General features: G+C 44.1%; 1 protein-coding gene across 1 annotated transcript in view; it reads left to right on the top strand.

The window, feature by feature from the left end:
* Positions 1-600: 600 nt before the first annotated feature.
* MNT (MAX network transcriptional repressor) overlaps positions 601-25,695 on the top strand; it is a 67,789-nt gene continuing 42,694 nt past the window's right edge. Inside the window, exons 1-2 of the mRNA XM_030536786.1 lie at positions 601-885; positions 24,886-25,471. Coding sequence (XP_030392646.1) covers positions 813-885; positions 24,886-25,471 — 659 coding nt within the window. The 5' untranslated portion in view covers positions 601-812. The remainder of the gene's footprint in view (positions 886-24,885; positions 25,472-25,695) is intronic.

Here is a 25,695-nt window from a genome sequence, read left to right as displayed (position 1 = left end):
GAAGTACTTAACACCTCTGAAAAATCAGGTCCCAATAAATAATAACAGGCAAATTCGACTGGAAATTACATGTGAGCAATGATACTGCAGTAGCAGTGGGCTGGGAAAGAGAACAGAGAGCAAAATGATCTAATTTTTTCCATCTATAATCATTATAATTCCATGAATGACCCTCCAAAATCAGACCAAACCAGTCTAATTTGTGGGACAGAGTCTTTTTGGATTAAGCTTTAGATAGTTTAAAAACCATCTCAAACAAGTCCAAGTTACAATAAAGTTCCATGAAGATATTGTCAATCTATGCCAGTTTGAATGACAGATGGCATTTTAAATGTCTCATTCAAATACACACTAGCAAAAATAAATCTGTCATGGAAAGGAGAAATTAAAAATAAAATCCAACACATTTAAAAAGGATCCCAAATAAGAGCTTTGGCAGTTCTGATTCCTCTGAGTAAAGAGGATTCACTCAAAACAGCAGAGATTAAACTCCACCCCTGCAGCATGGTATTGACTAGTTCCAGTCCAGTGACCTACAAAGATCCAGGCCGGGTTTTGTCTGCAGCTGTCTGTATAGTAGCAGAGGGCAGAGTTAGTCCTTTTTTCTGTTGTGTTTCTGTTACATACTCATCGCCATCTTGTTGCAAACCCTTTTCTTGTCTGGAAGATTCGCAGGGGATCGGGGTGGGGGGTGGTTCGATTCGGCATTTTTACTGGGGAGAAGGCAAGGAGAAGGAAACCCCCGGTTTTGTTTTTGTTTTTTTTTAAAGTCTCCAGGATTTTGGATCCTCCACTGAAAGGCAACCCAAGCGATGAGCATTGAGACACTTTTGGAAGCGGCCAGATTTCTGGAATGGCAAGCCCAGCAACAACAGAAAACACGTGGTAAGGAGGGGGGGGGAGACAGCATGCAAAATCGGAATTAGAGCTGTTTAAAGACACAGGACACCATTTTCCAGAAGCTGAAAAAATATATATATAGTCTTTTATTTTTACAAGAAAGCAGCCTGATTTCCAGCCAGCCGCCGCTGTACTGTGTGTTACTTACTGTGGCTTAGGCGGGTGGAGGGTACACCTTGCTTTCAGAGCTGATTTGGTAAGAAAAAAAGCATGGTCTCCGGTACATTATGTTCTGAATTAAAATAAATTGAAGGGATGGTTGCGAAGAGGCTTGGAGTTAAATCAGTCTTCCTTTAGCCTTTCCCGTCGCCTCTGAAGCAGGCATGTCTTCATTTTTGTTGGGAGTTGAGCATTTAGTAGCGATATGCTGACACATGCTTGTGGGCGATCGGAAAGCCCTGATTTTCGGGAGATAAACGTTGTCCCCCCCCAATTTCTCATTCATCCATAATGCGGAGACTATTATTCTTTGGATGGGAGTCTGAAAAATGCACTTTTTTTTCCCCGTTGCTGAAATGGTGAAAACGATCGGGTTCAGAAAATCAGAGCAATCGAAGCCTGTTTTATTTTTATATTTTTTTTGTTCAAAAGCTAAAGTATTTTAATCATTATTATAGTGTGTCTGTGCTGGTGGGTTGGGAGGGAGTAGTTATTCCCCAAAATGACCCGCAGCCTGTCTTCATAGAACCTGCCGGCAATTTGCTTTGCAGTTGAATTCGTACAATGGTCATTAATATATGTAACGAGTACAGTTGTTTTTTTTCCCCTTGTGGGGAAAATCTCCTCCTGTATTTCAGATCTTAGGGCGGTGGCAGTATTCCAGCAGAGGGGAGGCTGCTTTTGCATAATGAAATGACATAGAGCGTCATATGATACACTCCACCGTTCCGCCTCTCTCCTTTTTTTGTATGTTCTGCCTTCCTGGAAATGTGCAGAGGGGAACCTTGGGTTGTTCTCTCCCCTCCCTCCGGCCCCCCAGCCGATGGGGTGGGCGGGGAGATCCGTGCGCCCTTGATTCTGTCTGTGGGGAAGGATCTGGGCCAAGGCAAAGGCAGGGCTGTAGATTTCCCTCTCATTTGGAATGTAGCGTGTTGCTGCGTTCCAAACTAGTTAGTTTCATGGGGGGGAGGATGACGTGTTAAGCCCCGCCCTCTACCACGTGCGCCGGGGACACTCCCTCTGGGGCTTCTGCTGGGTTGCTTCACAGCTGCACTTTCATTCTTACAACAGAGCATGTGGTTGGTTGGGGGAAGGGCTTCTCCAGTCGGAGGTGGTGCGATCAGAAGTGCAGGGTGTTAAAGAATATTTCCACACACACACACACACTCCCGATCATCTGCTAATGAATGTTGGTGCACTGCTTTGAAAATGTAAAGTGCAAAATATGTTTAGTAGTGTATCTCCTGATGCAGGAAGAACCAGTTGTCACCCCAAGGAGTTTATAGTCTAAACTGGATAAAAATAGGGCAGCAAGGACTATACTTTGGTATTTTCCCTCCAGCTCATCTCTCTAACCCCCTCCCCCCAACCTCCCCATGTGATCTTCATCCTGCAGATAACAACGTGTGTATATGTTACAATGATTATTTAATTTCTTATATTGTGGTGGCAGCCATGGTGCTAGGCGTGCCACACACACAAAGGCAGACCTGGTCCCGAAGTGCATCAATCTGATCTACCAATTCCCACTTGTTTGCAGGGAGGCTCCTTCAGTGTTTTGATCAATTTTAATGATAGTTTTAAAATTGTCATCCTGTCGCTGACAATGATTTTATGTGTGAGTGTGTGTACAAGTACAGTACTTACTTTGTGGGGATATTTTGGGCTGAGTGGGTGTGGAAATCTCATTCTAATTGAACTTTAGACCTGGACCTACATCATGACAAGCCTAGACAAAGCTGAACTCGGAGCCATGACTGGCATTCGTGATAGTGGGTGCAGGAGGGTATAGGCAGGATGAGACCTCCTGTATGAGGTAGTATAGGGTAGGGCATCCTCACTTCCAACCTGTCATTTTTAATCACGTGGTAGGATAGTTGTAGGTGCAGATGGTACTTGCTGCTTGGCAAGAATGCCACCTTTCCTGATGGATCTCTGTGCTTGTTATTGACTTTAACCCAGACATAATTCACTTTGAGTGTAATCTTTTCAAAAGGAGAAGATCAAGTGTGTGTGTATGTGTGTGTGTGCGCGCGTGCACGTGTGGTTTTAGATTAGCAATGTATTAATACAATTAGTAGGCTTTCAGTTAATTATTCTTGAAAATATTGCAGTAGAATTTTGGGATTCCCCTTTTTATCAATTCATTTTATGTACATGTTGTCAAGGCTGCTAGAGCTGTAATGCAGCATTAGCTCGGTGACACTACTGGACCTGCTGCAAAAGCAAGAAGGAACAGTTCTCTTTGTGTATCATGGAGCTGAAAATCTATTGTTTCACTGATGAGTCATGCAGGAGATAGTGGTGGTTGTGAAGATAGGCAGCTTGGAGACATGAAAGGGCGGACAGCTTTCTGGTTAACTAAGAAGGAAAGATAGTCAACCTATGCTTGTGGGTTAACATATCTTCTCCTGAGCAAGTGCTAATGTCATTGCTGGGGCCTGGAAGTTGTACCTGCATCCTGCAGCAGTACAGCTTTAGGATGAATTGAAAAATCCATGTGTACATTTAAGACAGTGATGGTTTACAGTCTCCATATTCAGACTTGCTCACTGGTTAGTGCTAATATTCCTAGCAGCATGACAAATGCATTCTAGAAATAGAAGAGATTAAATATGTGAGACTTGGTGTCAGGCCGTGCCGTTCATTGCGCAAACCACCTCTTGAGAAGATGGTTATTTTTCAGGGGCCCAAACATGTGCAAGGTCTATCTCAGAACAAGTAGAGGAATGGTCCCAGCTGTGGCTGGCAAGGTGAGCTCATCATGACACAACAAATAAGGGTCACAAACACACGGGAGCAGGTGGCAGCAGCATGAGCGAGAAGGCACAAGAATGACTCAGGTCAGCCAGGCTTGCGGACCGCTTGTGAGCTACGGGGGACTTTTGTTAAAAATAGACTTCGTGGCAGAACTGAGTTTGAGGAGGGACTTGAGCAAGGTGATGTGGCAAACCAAGCACAAAGAAAAAAGGGCCCAAGGTGTCTTCTTGAGTCTGTAAACCCTTCAGGGCAGGGATTGTCTCTTTTCCCCCCTCTGCTTGTACAGCACTCAGCACAAATGCCCCAGATCCTGAGTGGGCTCTTTGGGTGCTACCATCATAGAAATACTGACTAGGAGTGCTGTGAAAGGTGGTCTTAACACTGGCAGAGTGGAGAGGGCATGTGGCAGGGGAGAGTCAATGTGAAAGGAGACCAAGTCAGAGAAATGGGTAGTAATTGTCTGGTGAACAGTCTCAAAGGAGCAGCAAGTTGTACGGCCTTGGTGTACGGAGGAAACAGATGAGCAACTCAAAGATCAGGGGGAGTGACATAGTTGAAGGGATGGGCAAGAAAACATATTTTGGGCAACCGCAAATGCGTGGGGCTGACACTGGAAGGAGGAAGACCCCGGAAGAGTGTCTGCCAGTGCTGCTGGGTTTTGATGTTGCTCTTGCAAGGACACACTGGAATGTACTGGCCTTGTGGGAAAGCGAAGCAGGAAGCTGCTGGGGAGGCTCTGCTGTCCAGGGCAAACTCCAAACTCACAGACCATGTCGCTCTCCCTCTCCATTCCATTGCCGGAGAGGGAGAAAACTTTCGGCCATGGCTCCTTATGCCTCAACCCAGCCATGGAACTGGATGGGAAGAAATCACTGCTCTCAGAGGTCCCTCTGCTACAGTTTCCTCTTTTTTTTTTTTTTTTTTTTTGGCAAGACTATCATGTGTCTAACATGGAACTGTTCATTTGACAGAGCTAGCAGAGTAAAGATCAGTGTATCATTTGCTGTGCTGCTCTGGGGAGAGATCCAGCCACTAGTAAACACTTTATAGCGTGGACTGTCATTTTCTGTGCCTTTGTACAGCACTTGGCCCAATGGGACAGCGATCTCTTGGCCTCCAGGCTCTTCCACAATATAAATGTTAAATGTAAAGGGGGAAGGAGTTGTTTTGGGGAAGGAGGAGAAGATTAAAGTAAGGCTGAGCCTGTTTTTGGAGATCCCCGTAATTGTTGAGGGTGGCGGTGGAACTTTTCGCTTCAGTATTTGTTACCCAAGGTTCCATACTGTCTGTGACTACATACTGTGGGAGGTACATGTGTTGATGATGTAGAGTTTTGCACAAGTCTTGTATTGAACCGTGAGAGCAATGTAAGAGCAATGCGTTAGAATGTTGATTTGCTGGTCAGGAGACAGTGGCTGGGATACAGTATATGCTGTCTCAGGAAATCTGCAATTAAAATATGGGATGGGGACCCAGGAAATCTGAGCTCTGTACCTGGCTCTGTGACTTGTGCAATATGAGTGTCGGCAAATTACTTTACCTCTCTGTGCTTCGTTTGTGAAATAAGGCTATCAGTGCTGATATGCCTCCCAAGGGTGTTGTGAAGCTTAATTCACTAATATCTGTCAATTGCCTTGAGGTCCCTGGGCAGAGGGTGCTAGTGCTAAAGGGCAGAGAATTGCGAAGTAGTATTAAAGCACTTGATCCTTCTTTGACCCCAGTACATAACACAAACTCGGGACGAGCGATACCAACGGAGACAAATATTAATACAGTGTGAAACATGTAGCTTTCACTTTGACACAAAATTACAAAGGCGCCACCCTTCCCCCCCTCCCCCTCCGGCAGTGAGAGTGGAAGAGGCCAATGGACAGCCTACTGGGTGAGGCCTTTGGTTGGAGCACAAGGTGCCGATGCGTTCAGCCAGTCCAGAAATCCAGATTGGCTGAACACTCTAGAGTTCTTTATAGCAGGAAGTGGAAGACTGTTCAAAGGAAGCATTGTGGCCAGTTTGATTTCTATCTAGGGCAGTGCACCCACCTGCAGAGGCTCAGTGACCTCCACCCATCTGGGCAGGCATGATGGATGGACTGGTCTTGACAGCAAGTCAGGGTTGAGGAGGAGAAGATCTGCTTGAAAACAGAGGAATCCGTAAGATCCAGTGAAGAGAGCAATGGTTATTCTGTTGTTTGACTTGCTGAGCAGCTTCTATCACCAGCTGGTTTGTATTTTTTTTTTTCCAGATTGACCCTGTTAGTGGATTGCAGCTTGAATGTTCTCAAACTTCAGGGAATTACAGCAAGGAAGAACTACTGGGAAGGCTTTGTTTGCTAAACAGTAATGAAATCACATTCCTAAGGGAGTCAGCTGATCTCTGCAGAAGTGTGAAGGGGATCTCTATCTCTATATATTGCACTGAACAGTTGCTTAAGAGATCTCTGAAGCATCTAGAAAAGGCCTGTAGGATACCAGGCTTGATAGAATGAGCTATGTGGTCTGAGCTGAGATGGCAAGTCCTGTGTTTGTAGGACTGTCATGTCACTGTCAAATCTAGTGCATAAAACATTGCCAGTTTCACAGCAGAAACAGTACTAGCTCCTTAGCATCATGTCTCTTCGGTTTAATTGTGTAGCTCAGAAGGCTGGTTTTCCCTGATCACACATGTGGCTTCCAAATGTTTTGTAAAGCTGACTCAAGTATTTCCAAATATTTCATTTCCCCAGAAGTTACACTGATGCCTTTGCTCTTGACCGTTCTGCATTTCCTATCAGACGTACGTGGCTTTTTGTTGCTCTTCCATCCTTTCTGATGTGAAGAAAAAACTAAACCAGGTAGGGGATTGTTTACCTTAACTGGTAACCTGGATGATCATCTCCTTCAGTTCTCTAACGACCTGTGTAAACTAGGACATTTACTGTGTTGTGGAATTGTGTTTATAACACAGTTTGGTCTTGCCTTTGTGGATGAGATAAAATCATGCCATTAGCCATGTTAACATTCCTCATCAAAACCAAACAATTTCTGACCCAGTTGGGATACTGCCTTGTTACCCAGTGCCCCAAAATGGTAAATATTTTTCTATACATGGATTGTAAGGCCTTATCTACTGTTCAAACTGTGTTTAAAAATGGTTTTTACTACAAAAGTGCTTGGATGCTATGATATTTTAATATGCCTAAGATACCTGCTAACATGGTTTCAAATAGCAGCATAAACAGGTCCTAAATATTTTATTAAATGGTATACAACAGCATGGTGTAGGTTAGGTAGGGACCTCTGGAGTGAACGCCAGTGAGTAGAGGATCTTAAAGTTGTACCATGGTTAAAAGAGGTGCCAAGTTTTCAGCCTTTGCTAAAAGATGCACCAGGGTCTCCAAAAGATGGCATGAGTGGGAAACTGCCATTTCCATTCAGTGTTGGAGCACAGACTCTGCAACACATACAAATATAATTTGTAGATTGTGTTTTAGGGGAACTGTGCATGCATTGCCTCTTTAAATGGACACTGTCCAGTAGTCCCTCATGAGTTGCCTATACACATGCTTCATAAGGTCTTTGCAACATGAAAATAGCTGCTTCTTTACTAACATTTATTTTTTTCTTGATCTTTGTTACTGTAGTGTTGCTCTTAATTGCCAGTTGCATGCATGGGTTTGCTATTGTAGGGTTGCTCAAGTTTGCTGCATGCCTAGTTTGCTGATGAGGAAATTGAAGCACCAAGAGATGAATGGCCTAATTTTAGAAGTGCTGAGCTCCCCTGATCCCCATTGCAGGCACCCCCTGAAAATCAGGCTGTAAGTGACACGCCCAAGAGCACACTACAAGTTGCTGGCAGACTAAGCATAGAACCCAGGTATCTTGATTCACAGTCTCCCACTCTAACCACTAGCCTTGCCAGCTACTTGATCGTTAGTCATGCTGCATGCAGCAGCTTGATTCTTTCCAGGGGTTAGACTCTGCTTCCCCAAATAATATGGTGGGAATTTTATTTTTTTCTTCCCTCAAAGACTTCTGGTTCAATTGCACTGGTGCTCCACTGTGGTCAGAGAGGAGGCGTGTGCCATAATGGATGGATGGCAGGTGGACATAGCTCTGTTGATGTAAACATTAGCTTGACTTTTGTGAGTCTGCACAGGCCGGCTGAAACCACAGAATAAATTGACAGGAGGCTGGTTTCAGGAAAATAATTGGGTCTCATATCCCTGACCTATCTTGTTACTTTACCGCTTGACTAAATAGCTGTTGTGTTCACCGTTTGTTTTTTAACGTTAAGATGAATGCAAAGCTAGTGCATGCGTACAGATAATCAGGACAGGAGATCTGATGAGCAGAAGAGTATCTCCGCGTGGCTGGAATTTAAATCTTCTCTCAATCTGGTGCTGTCTTCACAATTCATTTGCATTTGACACACTAAAAAGAAATTATTTTGTATCATTGTCTAAGGAGATGGGGTTGGATAGTGGGCTGAGCAGAAAAGAAACCAGAAACTCCTGGCTTCTTCTCCTAGCTCTGCCGCTGTCTCCTTGTGTGGCCTTGGGAAAGTCATTTAAATTCTACAGGTGAAATCCTGACCCCGTAAAGCAAATGACATAACTCCCGTTTGACTTCAGTAGTGTTTGTTTTCCAGTCTGTAAAATGGGGGTAATAGCATTTATCTACCTCACAGGGATACTATGCTGATAAATTTCCTACATGTTGGATGGCCCTTGAAGTGTGTGAAAAGTTATATATGTTCCTAGGGCCAGACTTTCTACTGGTATAATCGATGTAGCTTTGTTGAGTTCAACAGATCCAATCCTTAGTATTTTATACATGAGTGTTTGATGGATGCATATGCTGGGGCTGCTATGAAAAATTCAGGGAAGGACGGAAACCATCTGCCTCCAACCCTCCCCCACACATGCATAGCATTTTCATAACACTTTGTTCTTCGGGCTCTATAAATGTTTCAGACTTACCATTCTGTATAGTCTGAATCTTGCTGTTCAGGATTTGGGATTCCCCAGAACAAATTGCATGTAAGTGCTTGCATAATTCCATCAGGAACATGGGAATTGTCTTACCAGGTCAGACAGGAAGTCTGTCTAGTCCAATATCCCAGATTAAACAGTTGTCTGTACTAGCAGCTTCAGAAGAAGGTGTAAGAAATTTTGTAGTGGACAGTTAGCAACCACCTGCCCATAGGGAAAGTTTCTTCTTAACCTTTGGCAGAAGATGGTTTGTTTATGCCCTGAGGGATAAAGGCTTAGAGTTCTTTGTGTTTTAAGGTGTTTTCATCCATATAATGTCTAATTTATATTATTTTTAATCTCACGGAACTCTTGGCCTCTGTGATATGATTTCAGTGAATTGCACAGGTTAAGTGTGTGTGTGTGTGTATGCAAATTATGAGGGACTCCCGGACAATGTCCATTTAAAGAGCAAGAGGCTTTCCTTTGATAAGTTTTCAACTTGTTACTTTTCAGTTTTGTTGAGAGTCCCGTGTTTTTTGTATTATGAAACAGAGTGAATCAGCGTTCCCAATTTACTGTTTCTGGTCCATTTGTTAGTTTATGTACCTTTGCCACATCCCCTCTGATTTCTTTGTCTAAAAAAAAAGCACAATCTCTCTTTGTCAGAAGTCTTTCCATTTCTCTCATATTCATCATTCATTTCTGAACCACTTCAATTTCTACTCTCTCCTCACAGGGTTCAGGGGGAGGAGCAGGGTTGAACAGAGCATTCAAGGACAGGGGGACCCTGGGTTCATATAATGGCACAAGAACATTGCAGAGCATGGGAGTGGGGTGAATAATGAGGATTTTTAACTGACTTAAAAATCTATGACTGTCCCAGTCAAAGTGGGACAGCTGTCTCTTCTAATTCTTACCTATTCAGAAAGAGATCATCTCAGTTTGGCTTCTGAATCCACACGCTCTTGCATGATCATACTCCTCTGCTTGTTAGGAAAGCTGCTATATTTCTTCTGATGTACTGTGTTTATTTTTCCCTAATACAATATGCAGGTCCCTACAAAACCAGGAATAACTGTATATGTTTCAGTGTTCGCATTAATCCTGGCACCGCCCTAGAGTCTCCTGGCTTGCTACCTCCCCCCTTTCTGCTTCCTGAATCTTCTTCATAAGACTAGTAGAATCTGTTTTAAAAAAAAGCAAAATGTTTAGCTAAGGGCACCTGGGGAAAGCCTACAAAGTGGCGATAACCTCCTGGAAGGTGAGGGATGGACCTCCCATGTGTTAGCATAGTTGTGATGTGCTCTGCATGGCACAAATGAAATCATGCTAGTAGCAGCTCTGTTTAAAGCTGCTAATGGGATTCTTGGTTTCCCTGGACTGTATGGGGAAGAAGTTTTGTGCATGTCTGAGAGTCCCTTTAGGCCCATATTATGGACTAACTAGAGGAGGCAATGTTTTGGGCTTTGCCTGTGCTAGGAGACTGCTGTTCAGTGGGTATCAAACCCAAATTCCTACAGCTCCCAGCACCCTTCAAATAGGGTTGGAAAGGGTTTGAGTTGATCATCCATTACAGGATATCTAGGTTTTATACCTTAGTTCATTCTTTCATCCAGCTATCCATCCAGTTTGTTAGAAATGCCTCTCTGGAACTCTAGATAGCCTCTATAGTCTTTAAATACACCTCGGAGAATTCATAGGGCTCAGGGTTCAGAAGTCTCTCCCATCACTGCACAACTAAAATCCTCTCTTGTCAACGGATTGCTACCCCATTCCTGCCACCCTTTGTGGAAAGCCTGGGAATAGATAGGTCTTACAGTTTTCCACAAAAGTCGGTAGGTCCAGGTTCTGACAGATCAAATGAGGAAAGAATTCTAGAGGCCAGGACCATCTCCTGAAAATATCCTGCTCCTAGCCATACAGCTTGAAGCATTCAAACAGGTTTGCGCACTTTTCTGGGTTAGCATTTTTTCTCTAAAAAATATCTCTGGCCTTGTTGGCCATGGAATCAGTGCCAGAAGCCTGCTTGCAACAATATGGCAGAATTTTAACTGCAATCTGGAGAGAGCTCTTGTCAACCTTGCCGTAAGCAGAGCACACTAGGCTCTTATCAAGTCAGTTCCATGAGGAACAGGCAAGTTTTGAGCTTGCCTGAGCCGCTGATGAAAGATGCCACGGAGGTAAAGAGTTGCAATGATGCTATTAATTGTGCCACAAGAGGACACGGCCCTGTTTTGCTAAGCAGATGCCTGGGCATACCACCTGTTCCCTCTTTGATCCTGTTTATTAAAAATTACTGGAAAAACCCTTGTGTGAAGTTGAATATTGACATTCTAGTGAACTTGGAGACAGTGTGAATGCTTGTTGCACTATGAGGAGTCCTTGATATCAAAAAAGCTGTGAAGGCTGGTGACTCCAATGCTTGTGTGCTGTCCTTTGATAAGTAGATGTCTTTACATTCTTAGCTGCTTCTCATTTGCAAATATTAGAGTGGAAATTTCAGAAGCACTCCATGTGCTCCCATTGACTTCAGTAGGGGTAGAATTAGCCCAGTGCTAACTACTTTCGAAAATCCCACTCTTGCAGCCTTTTGACTAGTAAGCTGTGGTGTACTGTGCTTCTGTTATTAGAATCTAATAACACTGGTACTGCATGCTTTGTACTTAGTGTTGTGTAAAATAGTGCCAAACAAATATACCATTTAAAGAGACAGATGGGTAACGCACAGTTACAATGCTGCCATTATGACTCAGTGTGACTTTGGGTAAGCCACTTAACCAGCCTGTGGCTTACCTTCCAGAATCTCTAAAACTGAAATATTAATTCACCCCCCTGCCAGAAGCATCGTGAGGCTTACTTCATCTATATCTTTGAGATCCTTGGCTGGAAGTTGTGAGAGACGTGCTAAGGATTTTTGTTTTAGCAAGTAATTTCTTGTTTTCTTTTGAACTATGTTTTATTAAAGTAAGTACAGATTTACAGTTAACATTTGACATATTTAAATAGCTGATAGTTCCATTGGGTTTCTGCAGGCTTTCTGATAGATCTCAAGCCAACCCAATTTGCAGTCTCTCATGTGAGTGTTTGTTTAGAGAACATGGGACTGGATTCCATGAAAAGTTCCTTCTTCCTGTGGGGTCTTGCATGGAAGCCATTCAGCTGAGAAATAGCTTCTTATAAGAATAAACTGGTTTTCTGGGTATTCCTTCAAAAAAAGCAACTGATGCCCAATAGAAAAAAAAAATAAATAAACATCCTATTTACAAACAACTCTGGGGATTATACTCCTAAGGGCCCATCATATGATGCAGTGCAGTCAGTAGTAAATCAGATGCCATTTGTGGTTGTTCTGTCTGCTGAAGCCATCATAGTTCTGCATTTTCGCATCTGGACTCTCTATATCTTTGTACCTTCCGCCGATTTCAGACTGTCAGACCCTTAGCATGTGCCAGGGAAAGGGGCTCAGTTATTATATAGCGTTACCTTTTGAAGAAAACAACGTTAGAGCTTTTGTATAAATTGTGTCGTGATGACTAACAAAGGGGGAAAAATAAACCCTGGTCTTTCCTTTGACTGTTTTCCTTTGAGTGTTTTTTCTTTTGGCAAGTAGGCACTATCATGTACATAACACAAAAACCACTACGCCCCACCCCAAAATGGGAGCATAATATACAAACCTCTAGATCTGCTGCGCTGGGAAACTGCCAGCATTGGAGACCTGATGGAACCAGGGCCCTGAAGCTTTCTGAGTCCACGTGCAGATCATTAGAAGCCATTTTGAGAGACAAAGGCCCGCAAGTATAAGTGTACTTAGGGTTGAGTTTTCTCTTGTCATCCAGAAGCCAGGTGTGATGTTGTAACTTGAGTTCCTTCCAACTGTGCCTGATCAGTAACCTCACATGTTATCTGTTGGCCAGAAACATCTCATTTGTCCAAGCCTCTTGTGTTAGACACCCCTGCTAAGCTTAAATGGCACCTCTTTATTATTTGAAGACCAGCTTTGGTGCTGTTACTCTGGGAGTCCACATAACACCACTCTGAGGATCTTATTTAGAACTTTCCCCTCCCAGGCTGGGGACAGAGCTCCCTTAGCAGAGTCCTTGGGAGAATAAGGTTAAACGATTTTCCCGTGTACCTATGTTGATTTGAGTTCCCACCCCATCCCCATCCTTGATTTTTAATTTAAGGGCCCTATATCCAGTCAGGAATGTGATTCTATGCCAGCTGACTGTGTGCATCTTAAAACTCTAGAAACTGCAGCTGGAAGTTTCCTAGCACTTTATCTGGTCTCTTTTGAGATGTCAAATCCTTTGAAGAGTTCTATTTTTTCCCCCACTCAGAACTGCATAAGGACAACTAGATCCAGCTTTTGACCAACGGGACTTGAATTAGGGTTTCAGGAGCAGATTGGTGATTGTGGTGAGGGGAAGTATGCACTGCCCAACAAGCTGTCCATCCCCCATAAAATACGGTAAAGTACGTGTGCCCCTTCCTCTCACTTAGCAGCTTATAGGATCTTGCAGTCATTTTCTTCTCTGTTCATTTAGGCTGGGTTATGAGTGTTGCTTAGTTTTCCGAAAGAGTTTCAAATAAGCACGTCATAATGAAACCTCCAATAGCCTCTCTTAGTTGATGCTGCAGAAGGCCTTTCTGCGTAAAGTCTGATTTGATCTGCTTAAACAGATATGCTCATATTTCTTCTGAGTGGGGAAACAGGGACTCAAGCTTTTTGGCGGTAGTAGTCCCTAGTGACTAATCTTCTGCACCTGAATTGCTAATAGCAAATATTACCTCAGTGTTAGAAAGGATTACTTTGTGGGGTGGGCATCAGCTAGGCAGACGTACCCTTCCTAGAACCACAAATTCAAATCCCAGCAGATTTGACTTCATCCTTTAGAGTGTGGTGCTGTCTGAGCACAGGACTGGGAGCCAGGATCTCTCGAGTTCTAATCCTTGCTCTGCTGCCGACTCCCTCCAGGGCTTTGGGCAAGTGGCTTATCGTTGGCTGCCTTTCCTACAGCCGAAGCAGCATTGACTCCCACTTGGAAATCCTCTGGGGTTCAGCTGCTGTGGTGGAAAATAGCTGCTTCCTGGCTCTGTCCCTTCCTGTTCCCCAGAAATACACCACAGAGCTTCAGCAAAAGGGTTTCTGCAGGGCTCCAGGGTGGGAGATGATATCATGGATTGGTAATAAACCAAAGCCGTGTCTCTTTTGCACTGACATTAAAGATACTAAGGTACATTCCTAAGTGTCGTAATTTGTCTCGGGTACATTCCAAAGTGTCATAATTTGTCTTGGGTCCTTTTTGCCAGTATTTCAGCTTTCTACCACTTTGGCAGACAGTGTCACACTCCAGAGGTGGATGCATTCAGTGGCACTGTACATACAAACAACTAGTGAAACATTTTACCATCTTTTGTGATGAAAAACCATCTTGGAAATACTGAGATATTGATTGTGATTTATCTTCACTTGAATAATACAGTATCAGTAGCCCCATCTCCATATGGCATGAGAACAGGGCATCTTGCTAGCACCCCGGAATTTGAGTGAAGTACTTGGATCAGCAACAGTTGGGGAAACACTGATGGAGGAGAAACAGCTGGCACTTTTTCCTGTGGGCACATTTTTGTTGTGTTAATGAAGGCCCAGCCCCACACTGGAGATATCTGTCAAACCACATCATACTAGAAAGATGTTGATGGCTATAAATGGCTATTAGCCAGGATGGGTAAGGAATGGTGTCCCTAGCCTCTGTTTGTCAGAGGATGGAGATGGATGGCAGGAGAGAGATCACTTGATCATTGCCTGTTAGGTTCACTCCCTCTGGGGCACCTGGCATTGACCACTGTCGGCAGACAGATACTGGGCTAGATGGACCTTTGGTCTGACCCGGTACAGCCGTTCTTATGATAAATTGGAGAGGGTTCAGAGAAGAGCCACAAGAATGATTAAAGAATTAGAAAACCTGCCTCAGAGTGATAGACTCAAGGAGCTCAATCTATTTTGCTACAAAGAGAAGGCCAAGGGGTGACTTGATCACAGTCTCTAAGTACCTGCGTGAGGATCAGATATTTGATAATGGGCTCTTCAGTCTAGCAGAAAAAGGTAAAACATGATCAAGTAGCTAGAAGTTGAAGCTAGACAAACTGGAAATAGGAAATAAAGCGCAAATTTTTAACAGTGAGAGTTACATTGGAACAGTTGGACCAGGGTCATGGTGTATTTTCTATCACTAACCATTTTTAAATCAAGAGTGGATATTTTTTCTAAAACGTATGCTCTAGAAATTATTTTGGGGAAGTTTATGGCTTGTATTATACCAGAGGTCAGTCTAGATCACAATGGTTCCTTTTGGTCTTGGAATCTGTGAATCTGTGACCACAGAGACAAAAGATAGAGGATAGAGAGCAGATAGCGGGAAGGCGTTAACATCTCTTATAGAGGAAGGAGTGAACAGTGCGAGCCCCAGAGCCAGGAGAGTATTATAAATAAACCATAACCCCTGGTATTTGAGGTGTGCATAAAGCGAGGCAGATGCTAAGTGCAGCTGGTCAGCACTCACCCTCTTGCTATGCATGTTCCGGATGAGCTAGTGCCAAGTGCACATGTGTTGTGTGTGGAGAAAATAGTTTGTGAGGATTGTGCCTGTATATCATAATTCTGCATAAAAACGGTCACAGGTGAAAGGCCCATAGGAACTTTTAAAGGCAAATAGACCCATAAGGTATGTAGTTTTATCCCCATGTTTCTTACTCCTGTCCCTTGCTTCTTTGAAAGTCCCTTCCATTCAAACCAGCGCCTCCAGCCAAGACCAGATTTAGTAGTATTTTGCTCTGGTACAATGAAGGATTATTTTTTGAGACAGCATCCTCCTCAATTTCTTGTTGCTCACAAATTCCCCCTCTTCCTCCTCCCCCCAAAACCAACCCTCCATTAGCTTTACAGCATCAATCTTATGTTCAATGTGGTACGTTCTTGAAACTGGGATGCTCTTCTTCTCACACGAATCAGGTTCTTCAGTGCTTAGGGTGGAGGTTTTGAGAATCCTAAGAGCTGCCTCTGTAAAATCAGGTGACAATATCCTGCCTTTCCTAGGGTGGATGGACTTGACCGTCTAATAATACTTAGCTCCTATTTCATCTATCGGTTTCAAAATGCTTTAAAGAGGAAGATAAATATCATGTTACTGATGGGAAAACGGAGGTGGAATGATTTTGGCCAATGCTACACAGCAGGTTGAAGGTAGAGCCAGGGATAGAATCTAGGTTTCTTGATTCCCACTTCAGTGGAAAATAAAGGGGTGAATGGTTGGGGTCAGGCCAGGTTGGAAAATGACTCAACCCTCTTGGGCGTGGGTTGGGTCAGGTGGGCTTGAGTCCAGGTTAGGCTTAAAAACTAGGCCCAAGCAGAGTTCTAGTCCAGTGCCTTATTCACCGTAATAGATACTGACTTAATAGACTCTCATTATTATGGTCCGTATACATTTGAGAGATGGATGTTGAACTATTAACTGGAGAAGAAGGTAAAATACAGCGAAGCAGAAGTGAGTAGAAGTAGAGATGGGAGGGAGCAGTTGGGGTCAGGTTTTGTCATTTTTATCTGAACCGCCAAAGCTCAGGAATGCATCACCTGAATCCAGGCCCACACATGTGCCCAGCTGTTATCTACCTTTGTGTCAGCAGTGAACCATTTCTTGAGAGAGGGATTGGCTCCACCATCACCCACTATGCATGTTCTTGTCATCGGTTTCTCATCTTCTCAGCCCCTCTCTCCGCAGTCTGGGATCTGCAAAAGTAGAAAATAGTCTTCACACTTGCAGTAGTAGTTATTTGTAATGGCCTTGTCCTGCCATTTTCCAAACACAACTAACAGTGGTCTCAGAAGATTATAGGAATGAGGACGTGAGCTGCATCATGAGCATTATTTTATTTTACAATGGTAAACCAAAAGTATTGTGTTGCTTTTGAAGTCTAAGACCCTAATGTGAAAAAACCAGCTTCCTCCCCATTCCTTCTTTGTCAAAGTCTGTCCCCTTTTCCTATTCCCGACCAGGGGACTCCCACCAGAAAGATCAAATCAAAGCATGTATTCGTTTCAGACCTCAGTTGGTTGTAGCTACGGTGTCCTGCCCAAACATTTATAAGCAAACTTTAGCTCAATGGCATTGTCCTCCATACAGCTGCTTATTGCTTCAGTCCACTTGCGATGCTGGGATAGGTGATGTTTGCTGTAACATAAGATGCTTATGTTAGTGCTGCACTAAAACATGAAATGACCAAAATGCGCCGATACAGATGGTCTTTAAAAGCTGAGCTAAGATCTATTTCTAGCACAATTTAACAGGATTTATTTGTTCCATTTCCCCCAGTCCTACCTCATGAAGCAACCAAACTGCCAGGAAAGGAATCCTGTGTTTAATAAACAGTTAATTGACTTGTTATTCAATATACACTACTAACATTTTTATGGAGGGGCCTGTTTAGTTAGGCAGCCAACCCACATTAACATCCAATGGGATTTTACCTTTAAAAATCTAGCCCTAATTCTCTTAAATTCTTTTGGAAATTCCAGCCAATAGGCACGTATATAGACAAAAATTACATGATTCAGAGGTAGAGGAAAAAGAATTAAACACCTGGGAACCGATCCCCAACCCATTTTAAACTGGTGTCAATTGGGAGTAAGTACACTGAATCACACTGGTGTAAAACCAGCTTGCGATCAGTCAGAGCTTCTGTGTGACACATACAAGTTAATAGAGTAATTTTCGAGTGTTCCCAGCTACCTGAAATATGAGATGGTTCAGATATACACTGAAATGTGTCAGTATGTTGGACATGCTTCTCTTCGCATTGACTGCAGTGAAGTTCTTCTGATTTACGCCAAGGGAATTAGGCCCAATGCATAACTAACTGCATGTAGAGTTATGGAATGTTCTCTCTCAATATTCCAGCATAAGATGACTGATTTGGCAAAGGCAGGCCCTCTTTACACCTGATTTATGAATGCTGACGGTCTGTCCAGTTAGGAACACTAATAACAGCAGGGATCCTTCAAATTGTAGTCTTGCAAAATGTGTTTTCTTAAAAGGCTGCATGCAGCCTGCTCCTTCAGTGAACTTCTGCATTCTTGACAGTGGCTGCTCCTGACTGGTGGTAGCAGGAGGCCTGGGTAGCTCTGTCTGCAGAACTAGTGCTTGTAATTGCAGCTTGAGAAAATGTCCAGGCCAGTCGAAGGGGAGGCGTTAGACTTAAACCCAGCAGATTATTAGATAACGGAGTTAGAGTCCCTGCCGCTGTGTGCTTTGAACCAGTTAGGCTTTAGTACTAGTCCACTGGTCAGAGAATGTTGGCGCTGCTTCCTGTATCCTCATGTGACGTGATTTGCTGTCTCGTCTGTTTCTGTTGCTGCTAGCGGTGCCGTCCTCCTCCTTTATTATGTGCAGCCACTGTAGTTGGGTTGGCAGCTGAACTAAAATCCTCAGCCCGAGGGACTGAAATCTATTCACAGAACATAGGCAGCTTGTGCGGTGGTAGTGAAAGTTTCCCTATTCCAGTGTGCCTCCTTTGTGACCTAGAGTGACCCCTGGGGATCACAGGGGGGTTCTGCTTTCATGGTCCACTCAGACCTTGTTCTCTTTGCTGAGAATGTCAAAAGCGGGTCACAGTTACGAGGGTGAATTTTGGGATGTTGACCTCCGTTCAGCAATCCGTGTGGGCCAGAAATACTGGTGACTTGTACATGAATGTCACAGACATCACGTGTGTCCTACATGTTGGATTTGTATGAGATCATGTACTGGCTTGTAGGTGAACTAATATGTAAGTGGCCCTTTATATGTGTGTATGACTGTAGATATCTGATATATAGTATGCCATTTGCTTCTATATCAGGGCATATGAAGTAGATGGAAAAAACTTGCTTGAGACCACCCAAGTTATGTCATACAGACTACTAAAAAGCTCTTAGATGGACTTAAAATCATAGAAATGTAGGGCTGGAAGGGAGTTCAAGAGGTCATCTAGTCTCACATTGAGGCAGAGAAGTGTTTGTCTGACCTGTTGTTAAAAATCTCCAATGATGGGGTATCCACAACCTCCCTAGGTAACCAGTGCTTAACTCTCCTTAAAGTTAGTAAGTTTTCCTAATATCTAACCTGACTCTCCCTTGCTGCAAACCAAGCTGATTGCTTCTTGTCCTACCCTCCGTGGACATGGAGAATGATTGTTCACCAAGTTCTTTATAACAATGTTTTACATATTTGAAGACTGTTATCTCTAAACTAAACATGCCTATTTCTTTCAACCTTTCCTCACAGGTCATGTTTTCTAAGTCTCTTATCATTTTTGTTGCTCTCTTCTGGATTTTTTCCAATTTGCTCATCACTTTCTTAAAGTGTGGTATCCAGAGCTGGACACAATACCCCAGCTGAGGCCTCACCAGTTAGGCACAGGTATAAAACTGAGAAGGAAGTCTGTTCCCTGTGGTTTGATGCATCTACAAGCACTGTTTCCATCCCATGGAATCTGCTTCCCAGAGGTATATCGGGTGTGATTAAGAGAGGTGTCTTAGGCACAATTTTCCCTTTTGCATTTTCAGGAGCAGATGCCAGTTCAGGTCCTTTGTGTTTGTAAACAACTCGGGTCATTGATCTACTGGTATCAGATTTGGGCTACAACATCCTTGAAATGAATCCTGTAGCACAGGGGAGCCCAGCATTTGTGATGCCGAAGGCCTGATGGGCAGCTTGTCGGGAGCCTGAGTGAGGGCTGTACCTGCTTTGCAGATGTATTTACATAAATATTTCTGAGCAGCAGTACGTGCCTGTAACCTTGCTTTCCTGCACTCGTATCTTCCTGGATGAATTAAATTTGCTCATTGTATGATTTTCACTAACAACACTGATCTGTACATTGATTAGCTTTGTCCTCACTTTGGGGTCACAACACAAGGGCAGCTGCAAGCCGCATTCTGGGGTCTTACACTATTTTTATCCCGACTTAAATACCAGGAGCAAGGACAGACATTCATTCATCATTGACTTCAGTTGAGTTATCCCAGGAATGAATTTGGTTTCAGGATTTACCAGCCCTGACCAGACTTGTATAAGTCCAGGAGTTTCTGTTTATCAGACCAGTATTTAACTTCTTGCAACTAGTTAGAGGTTCTCCTTCCATCCATCACAGGCAGTAAAAACTGGCACCAGTGTGGTGCTGGTGACATACTCCTTGCCTCTGTGAGCACAAGTGCCCAGCAGCTCTGATGCTGGAATACCTGCTCAAACAATTAGTCATCAGGTCACCCGGATCGAATTTCCTCTTGCATTCTGTGCCAGGGCCATCCTGTTGGTTCTGGCTGCAAACCAGGCAGCAAATTGGAGCAAAAGAATTGCAAACAAAAGGGCTTTTATTTATTTGTTCTTAATGTTGTTTGGTTTAAGTGAATCAGTCTGAAATGGGTGGTAACTCAGGTTTAAAACCATTTACATCAGTGGATTTCTGCTGATGGGTTTTTGCCCTTACATCTTCCTTTTTTAAAAAACATGTCGATAATGTTATTTTCCCAATATCGCTTATATTAGAGGAAGCCAGAGTCAAGGTTGGCACCCTGAGCCAAACACCCCCTTGCTTTGAGGACGCCCAGATCCCAACTTCATCACCTTGCTCTCCGTAACAGGCTGAATCCAAATGCTGTGTACGAATGTTCTGCGACCTTAGGAGAGTCCAGATCACATGTGAAACGCCTTCCAAGCCGTGGAGTTTCACATGCTTTCCAGCCAAAGTGCCCCCATCTCACTGAAAGGGATGGAAACCTAGTCCTAGGTTTTGAGCACGAATCAAAGGCTGCCTTCAGTTTTTCTAGACCAGTGGTTCTCAAAGTTTTCTACTGGTGACCACTTTCATACAGCAAACCTTTGAGTGCAACCCTCTTATACATTAAAACCACTTTTTTATATTTAGCACTATTATAAATGGTGGAGGTGAAGCAGGGCTTGGGGTGGAGGCTGACAGCTCACGACCCCCCACATAATAACCTTGCTATGCCCAGAGGGGTCATGCCCCCCAGTCTGAGAACTCCTGCTCCAGATGCTGAGGTCTACTGAACCACCAAGTCCTTGGGCCAGGCTGTGGTCTGGTTGGGTTTATGCTTTGCTTATAACTACTGCTGAGAAATGAACCAGGATTCTCAACATTTGTAGGCAGCAGCTGTAATAGAGGAGTAAAAGGGAGGCTTCTTTCCCTCCTCTGCCTGAGCCAGTAGGAACCATGCTGAGCTGCCCTCAGCTGGAATTTGCTCTTTGCATATTTTACACTTCCTGCTGCAGATACTCTTCCTGCTGAATTTTGTATCCCCTCCCTGACATGCACTGGGCCAAAGTCTGCTTTCTCTCTGTGGCAAACCTGGTTGATTCTAAGCAGGTCTGTGCCAGTTTATCTGAACGCAGAATTGGGCCTGAATACTTTTCTGTGAGTGGGTTGGTGGGAGGAAATATCCTGTATCATGTCCTACAGCGCGCATGCATGTTGGAACGGGACAAGCGTTCTTTCAGAATCTGGAAGAACATTGTATTCCCCCACCTCCTTCCCCACTTGCCCCACAAAGCAACTTAACTAATGCAAAAAGCTTTTGTTTTTAACAGAGGAAAACGGCCATGAAGTGGAACTGAGCTTTCAGCTGTGTGTACGTGAAAAGGATTATTTAGCTGTGTGTGTTGGAAGATTGCTTGGTTTGGGGTTTTCATTTTTTGTTTTGTTTAACTTTTATTTAGTTATTCCCTAAAGGGAATAGTTTTATCAGTGGTGTTTGTTTTCTCGTACAAAAGGGAAACCCCCTATTAAATGTAGGTTGATGTGGGTTTCTGTTTGTTTGTTTAATTTGACTACTCTTCCCACATACGGTGCTGGCCAATGTACTGCGGGGATAGGAGTCATCAAAGGACCAGGTGGACAATAGAGGAATTGCATTATATTATAAGTAAAGCGAGTGATGTGATGTATAGATTTTTATGGTGGATGAAGAACAGTATTAGATGTTTGGGGTTCATTACTGACTTAGGGCCAAATTCTGCTCTCCCACAGTAACTAAATGCTTCGGTGGAATTACATCCATAGCATAGTATTATTTATATTGTGGTAGCCCCTTGAGGCCACAACTGAGAGCAGGAACCCACTGTAGTAGACTCTGTACACACAGATAATGAGAGATGGTCCCAGTCTAAACAGAGACCTAGACGGGAGAAGCATCTTGCCCAAGGTCATACAGCAAATCAGTGTCAGAGCCAGGCATAGAACCGAGGTTTTCTGACTCATAGTCCGGAGCCCACTCCCTTGGACCACACTGCTCCTGTAGTACAGAGATGATCATGGCTAGCTTCAGGAGGTGAAGATGCCAGCCCTGCTAGAATAAGCAAGTGCTCAAATTCCACTTGCTCAAAATCCCCATTTTCTGGTATTACGAACCTCCTTTATATCCATCCTGTTTTGATGCTGCTGTTTGGGGGAAAGTAGTAAAAACATGGAGGTCCTGGTGTGCAGTGTAAATATCTTCACGGAGTCAGACACCTTACATACACACAAGGCCTCATGCTTCATAGTACAAGCCAACCACTAGTTTCTCCTGTGGACAGTTGTGTTTGACAATTGTAGATATTTCTTGCATCTTTCTCTGAAGTATTTGGTACTGGCCACTGTCAGAGACAGGATACTAGACTAGATGTATCCCTGCTCTGATACAGCCTGGTAATTCCTTGGTTCCTAAGTATTTGTAGATCATTAAGAGGGAGGAGGGGTCATTGGTACACAGATGCAGTCAATGGACCAGATTTGTGACTGCAGTCACTCCTGAAAACTTGAGGGCAGTGGATTATCTGCCCATTTCAAAGGAGTGAGTTGGTTTTCTAGATGTTTGATTTAAAGCTGGGAGGTGTTGAGATTCCATGTCCATCTGTTTTTATAAATAAATTTCAGTTGTGCCGTATTTGCACTATGAAAGCCAGAGACCTGGAATGTATTTCATGAGGTTTATTTTGCTAGTCAGGACACACACATTTTGTCTGGTGTTGTCAAAACGCACGGCCACATGCATGTCAAAGTTAAGTTACGGGGCCAACTATAATGCACAATGGCAAAGAAATGTAGTTAATGAGCCTTACTCTCTTCTCTGAACAGTTTCACATCAGTCTGTGGGTTTCAGTTGGATTCCTCCTCACTGAGGACTTTATGCAGTTCCCATTGAAGTCAGTGGCCAACCTGCCACTGACTTCAGTATTGCTGGATCACACCCTCACACAGCTGTAAATCAGAGGGTTCTCCAGCCCAACACATCCATTCTGTCCTGAACTCAACCCAGGCAGACCAATTTGAACCACATGCCCACTGTTGATATAACTCAGCCTTTGAATGTGCTGGATCACATCTGTGTGAATTCGAAGAGAGGCATGCCTGAGTCTGTAGGGTTTGCCAGTCTCTCACATACAGGATGTCCTTAGGGAGATGGGGCTGCAATGATTTTTTTATACTGGATGGCCTCATTGTCTCTGCTGTCTTTGGGCCTGATTCTGCACCCATTGAAATCCATAGGAGTTTTGTCACTGCAGCTTTAACAGTTGCAGGATGGGGGCCTTTTAAAGACATTTAGCAGCCCCTTTGCCTGTTTATAAATGAAAAAGGAAGAACTGGCCAGATGTGCTGTGGATTGAATTCTGCTGCAGTAAATTAAGCTACACAGTTTCTTTCTAGAAGAATATAGGCATATAGAGCCTGGAGGATAAACATACCAGGAAAAGGGTTCTCTAGAAATGCACTGTTTTGAGAGCTCAGTGCAAAGGGCCTATTTAAAATTGTGTGACAACATAGGGAGGCAAGGACCAAGGCTTCCTTTTTCTTAAGTTTCCTTATTTTGTTTTTTTCTCATGATGAAATGTTAAGAACAAGCTTCTGGGAGGCACAGGGTTAAAATAAATGCACTTCATGTTTATTAACGCCAAGACTCCAGATTTGTAACCAGGGTTCAGAGGTATTTAGAGCTGAGGTTTTGCTTTGGACCTGTCTCTAGTTCAGGGTATAAGATAATAGCTATGGGGGCCAAAAGGGTATTCCCTGGCCCAGCCAATATGTACATTATTACACAAGTAGCTAGGCCTGTTGTGAAAGGGTTTTTATCATCCTCTGAAGAACCAGGGATAAGGCCAGTACCCGAGGCAACATGCAGATCTTTATGATCTGTTGGTCTTGTCTGGTCTGGGAAGTTCTGTGTAACCATAAAGGCAGTCGGGCCCACTCTTCGTGTGTGTGTGTGTGTGTGTCTGTGTGTCAAATTTTGGGAGGAGGAATTGGGCCAGGACATCCGCAGTCCCACTGCTTGAGACAGTAGGGGAAGGATTGTCTAGCACTATGTCTCTTTTAAGAACATAAGAACGGCCAGACTGGGTTAGACCAAACAAAGGTCCATCTAGCCCAGTATCCTGTCTTCTGACAGTGGCCAATGCCAGGCTCCCCAGAGGGAATGAACAGAACAGGGAATCATCCAGTAATCCATCCCCTGTCGCCCATTCCCAGCTGCTGGCAAACAGAGGCTAGGGACATCATCCCTGCCCGTCTTGGCTAATAGCCATTGATGGACCTGTCCTCCATGAATTTATCTAGTTCTTTTTTGTACCCTGTTTCTGCCAGAACGCCTGGTCTCAATGCTGCTGGGGACAGCAGGCTGGTTGATTTGTTGTTGAATGTGTGCAGGACCTTAAAAACTGAGGGTTAACAAGCAGTCCCTTCAGTTTCTTGTGCTGAAGGTCTGGTTGTGAAGGCAGCTTGTGTTGTATTTTAATAATCTGTGCTTGAATAAAGGGAAAATGTAGGGAGAGAGCAGCATGATCCAATGACTGGATTGCAGGACTGGGAATCAAGAGACCTAACCTCTATTCCTCACTCTGCACTGACATACTGCATGGCCCTGGGCAAGCCATTTCATGGCCCTGGGCCTCAGTTTCCCCATCAGGAAAAGCGGGTGAGGGGGGATACTGATACTTACCAATTTTGTAAAGAGACCTAAAGATGGAAAATACGGTGTCAAAGGGAAGTCCTTCACTATTGGCACTTTTTGTTTCTTTTACAGAAGAAAATGAAAAGCACGAAAAGCTCCGCCTAGAAGGAGAACAGGAGCAGAAGAAGGCCAGCGTACAAAGGGTTAACAATGCCTTTCACCCAGAAGAGCCAAGGAATGAAATCCCAGCAGTGCCCGCCTCTCCCCCTGCACCAGCTCCTCCTCCTCCTCTGCCGCCACCCCTAGCACCCCCCATATCAGTCATTCCCATCCCCGTGGTCACTAGCTCACCTCAGCAAGCAGCCCAAACCACTCTGTCCCCTCCGCTCATACAACGTCACCAGCCTCTCATAAGCACTCCCAGCATCAGCAAGGAAGTGTCATCTATTGCACCTGTTATACAGAGACCATCCGGCCCACTTCTTCCAGACGTCAAGGCTGCTACGCCCCCTTCAGGTAGCCCCAAGCAGTTACCGCAGTATGCAGCTCCAGTACTGGCCATCTCTCAGCATCATGTGGTTCAGCAGCCAATACAGCCCCAGCCTCAACCACACCAACCTCTGCAGCAGCACCAGGCACCGCCTCAGCAGCTCAATGCTCTTAAGCTGGCCCCGGCAGAAGATGCCAAACCAAATGAGCAGAAGAAGAGACCTGGAGGGTGAGTCCCCAGAAACTTATAAACCGTTGTACAAATACGTCATGTTGCCGCGATGTAGGATCTTTGGAGAGCTTGTGAGGGAAAGGAAATGGAGGAGGAGTAGGGGAATGGGATTTCTGAATACTGCATCAAACTCGAGACATCGCTGCTTTGTGGAGGGTTCTCTGACCCTGTCCACAGTCAGATCACAACCATGCAGACTCCATGAGCATTTGAATACATTC

Source organism: Gopherus evgoodei, chromosome 17 (assembly GCF_007399415.2).
Source record: "Gopherus evgoodei ecotype Sinaloan lineage chromosome 17, rGopEvg1_v1.p, whole genome shotgun sequence".
NCBI classification, from domain to species: domain Eukaryota; kingdom Metazoa; phylum Chordata; order Testudines; family Testudinidae; genus Gopherus; species Gopherus evgoodei.
The sequence above is the reverse complement of the archived record's forward strand: the minus strand, read 5'-3'. Positions and strand labels throughout refer to the sequence as shown.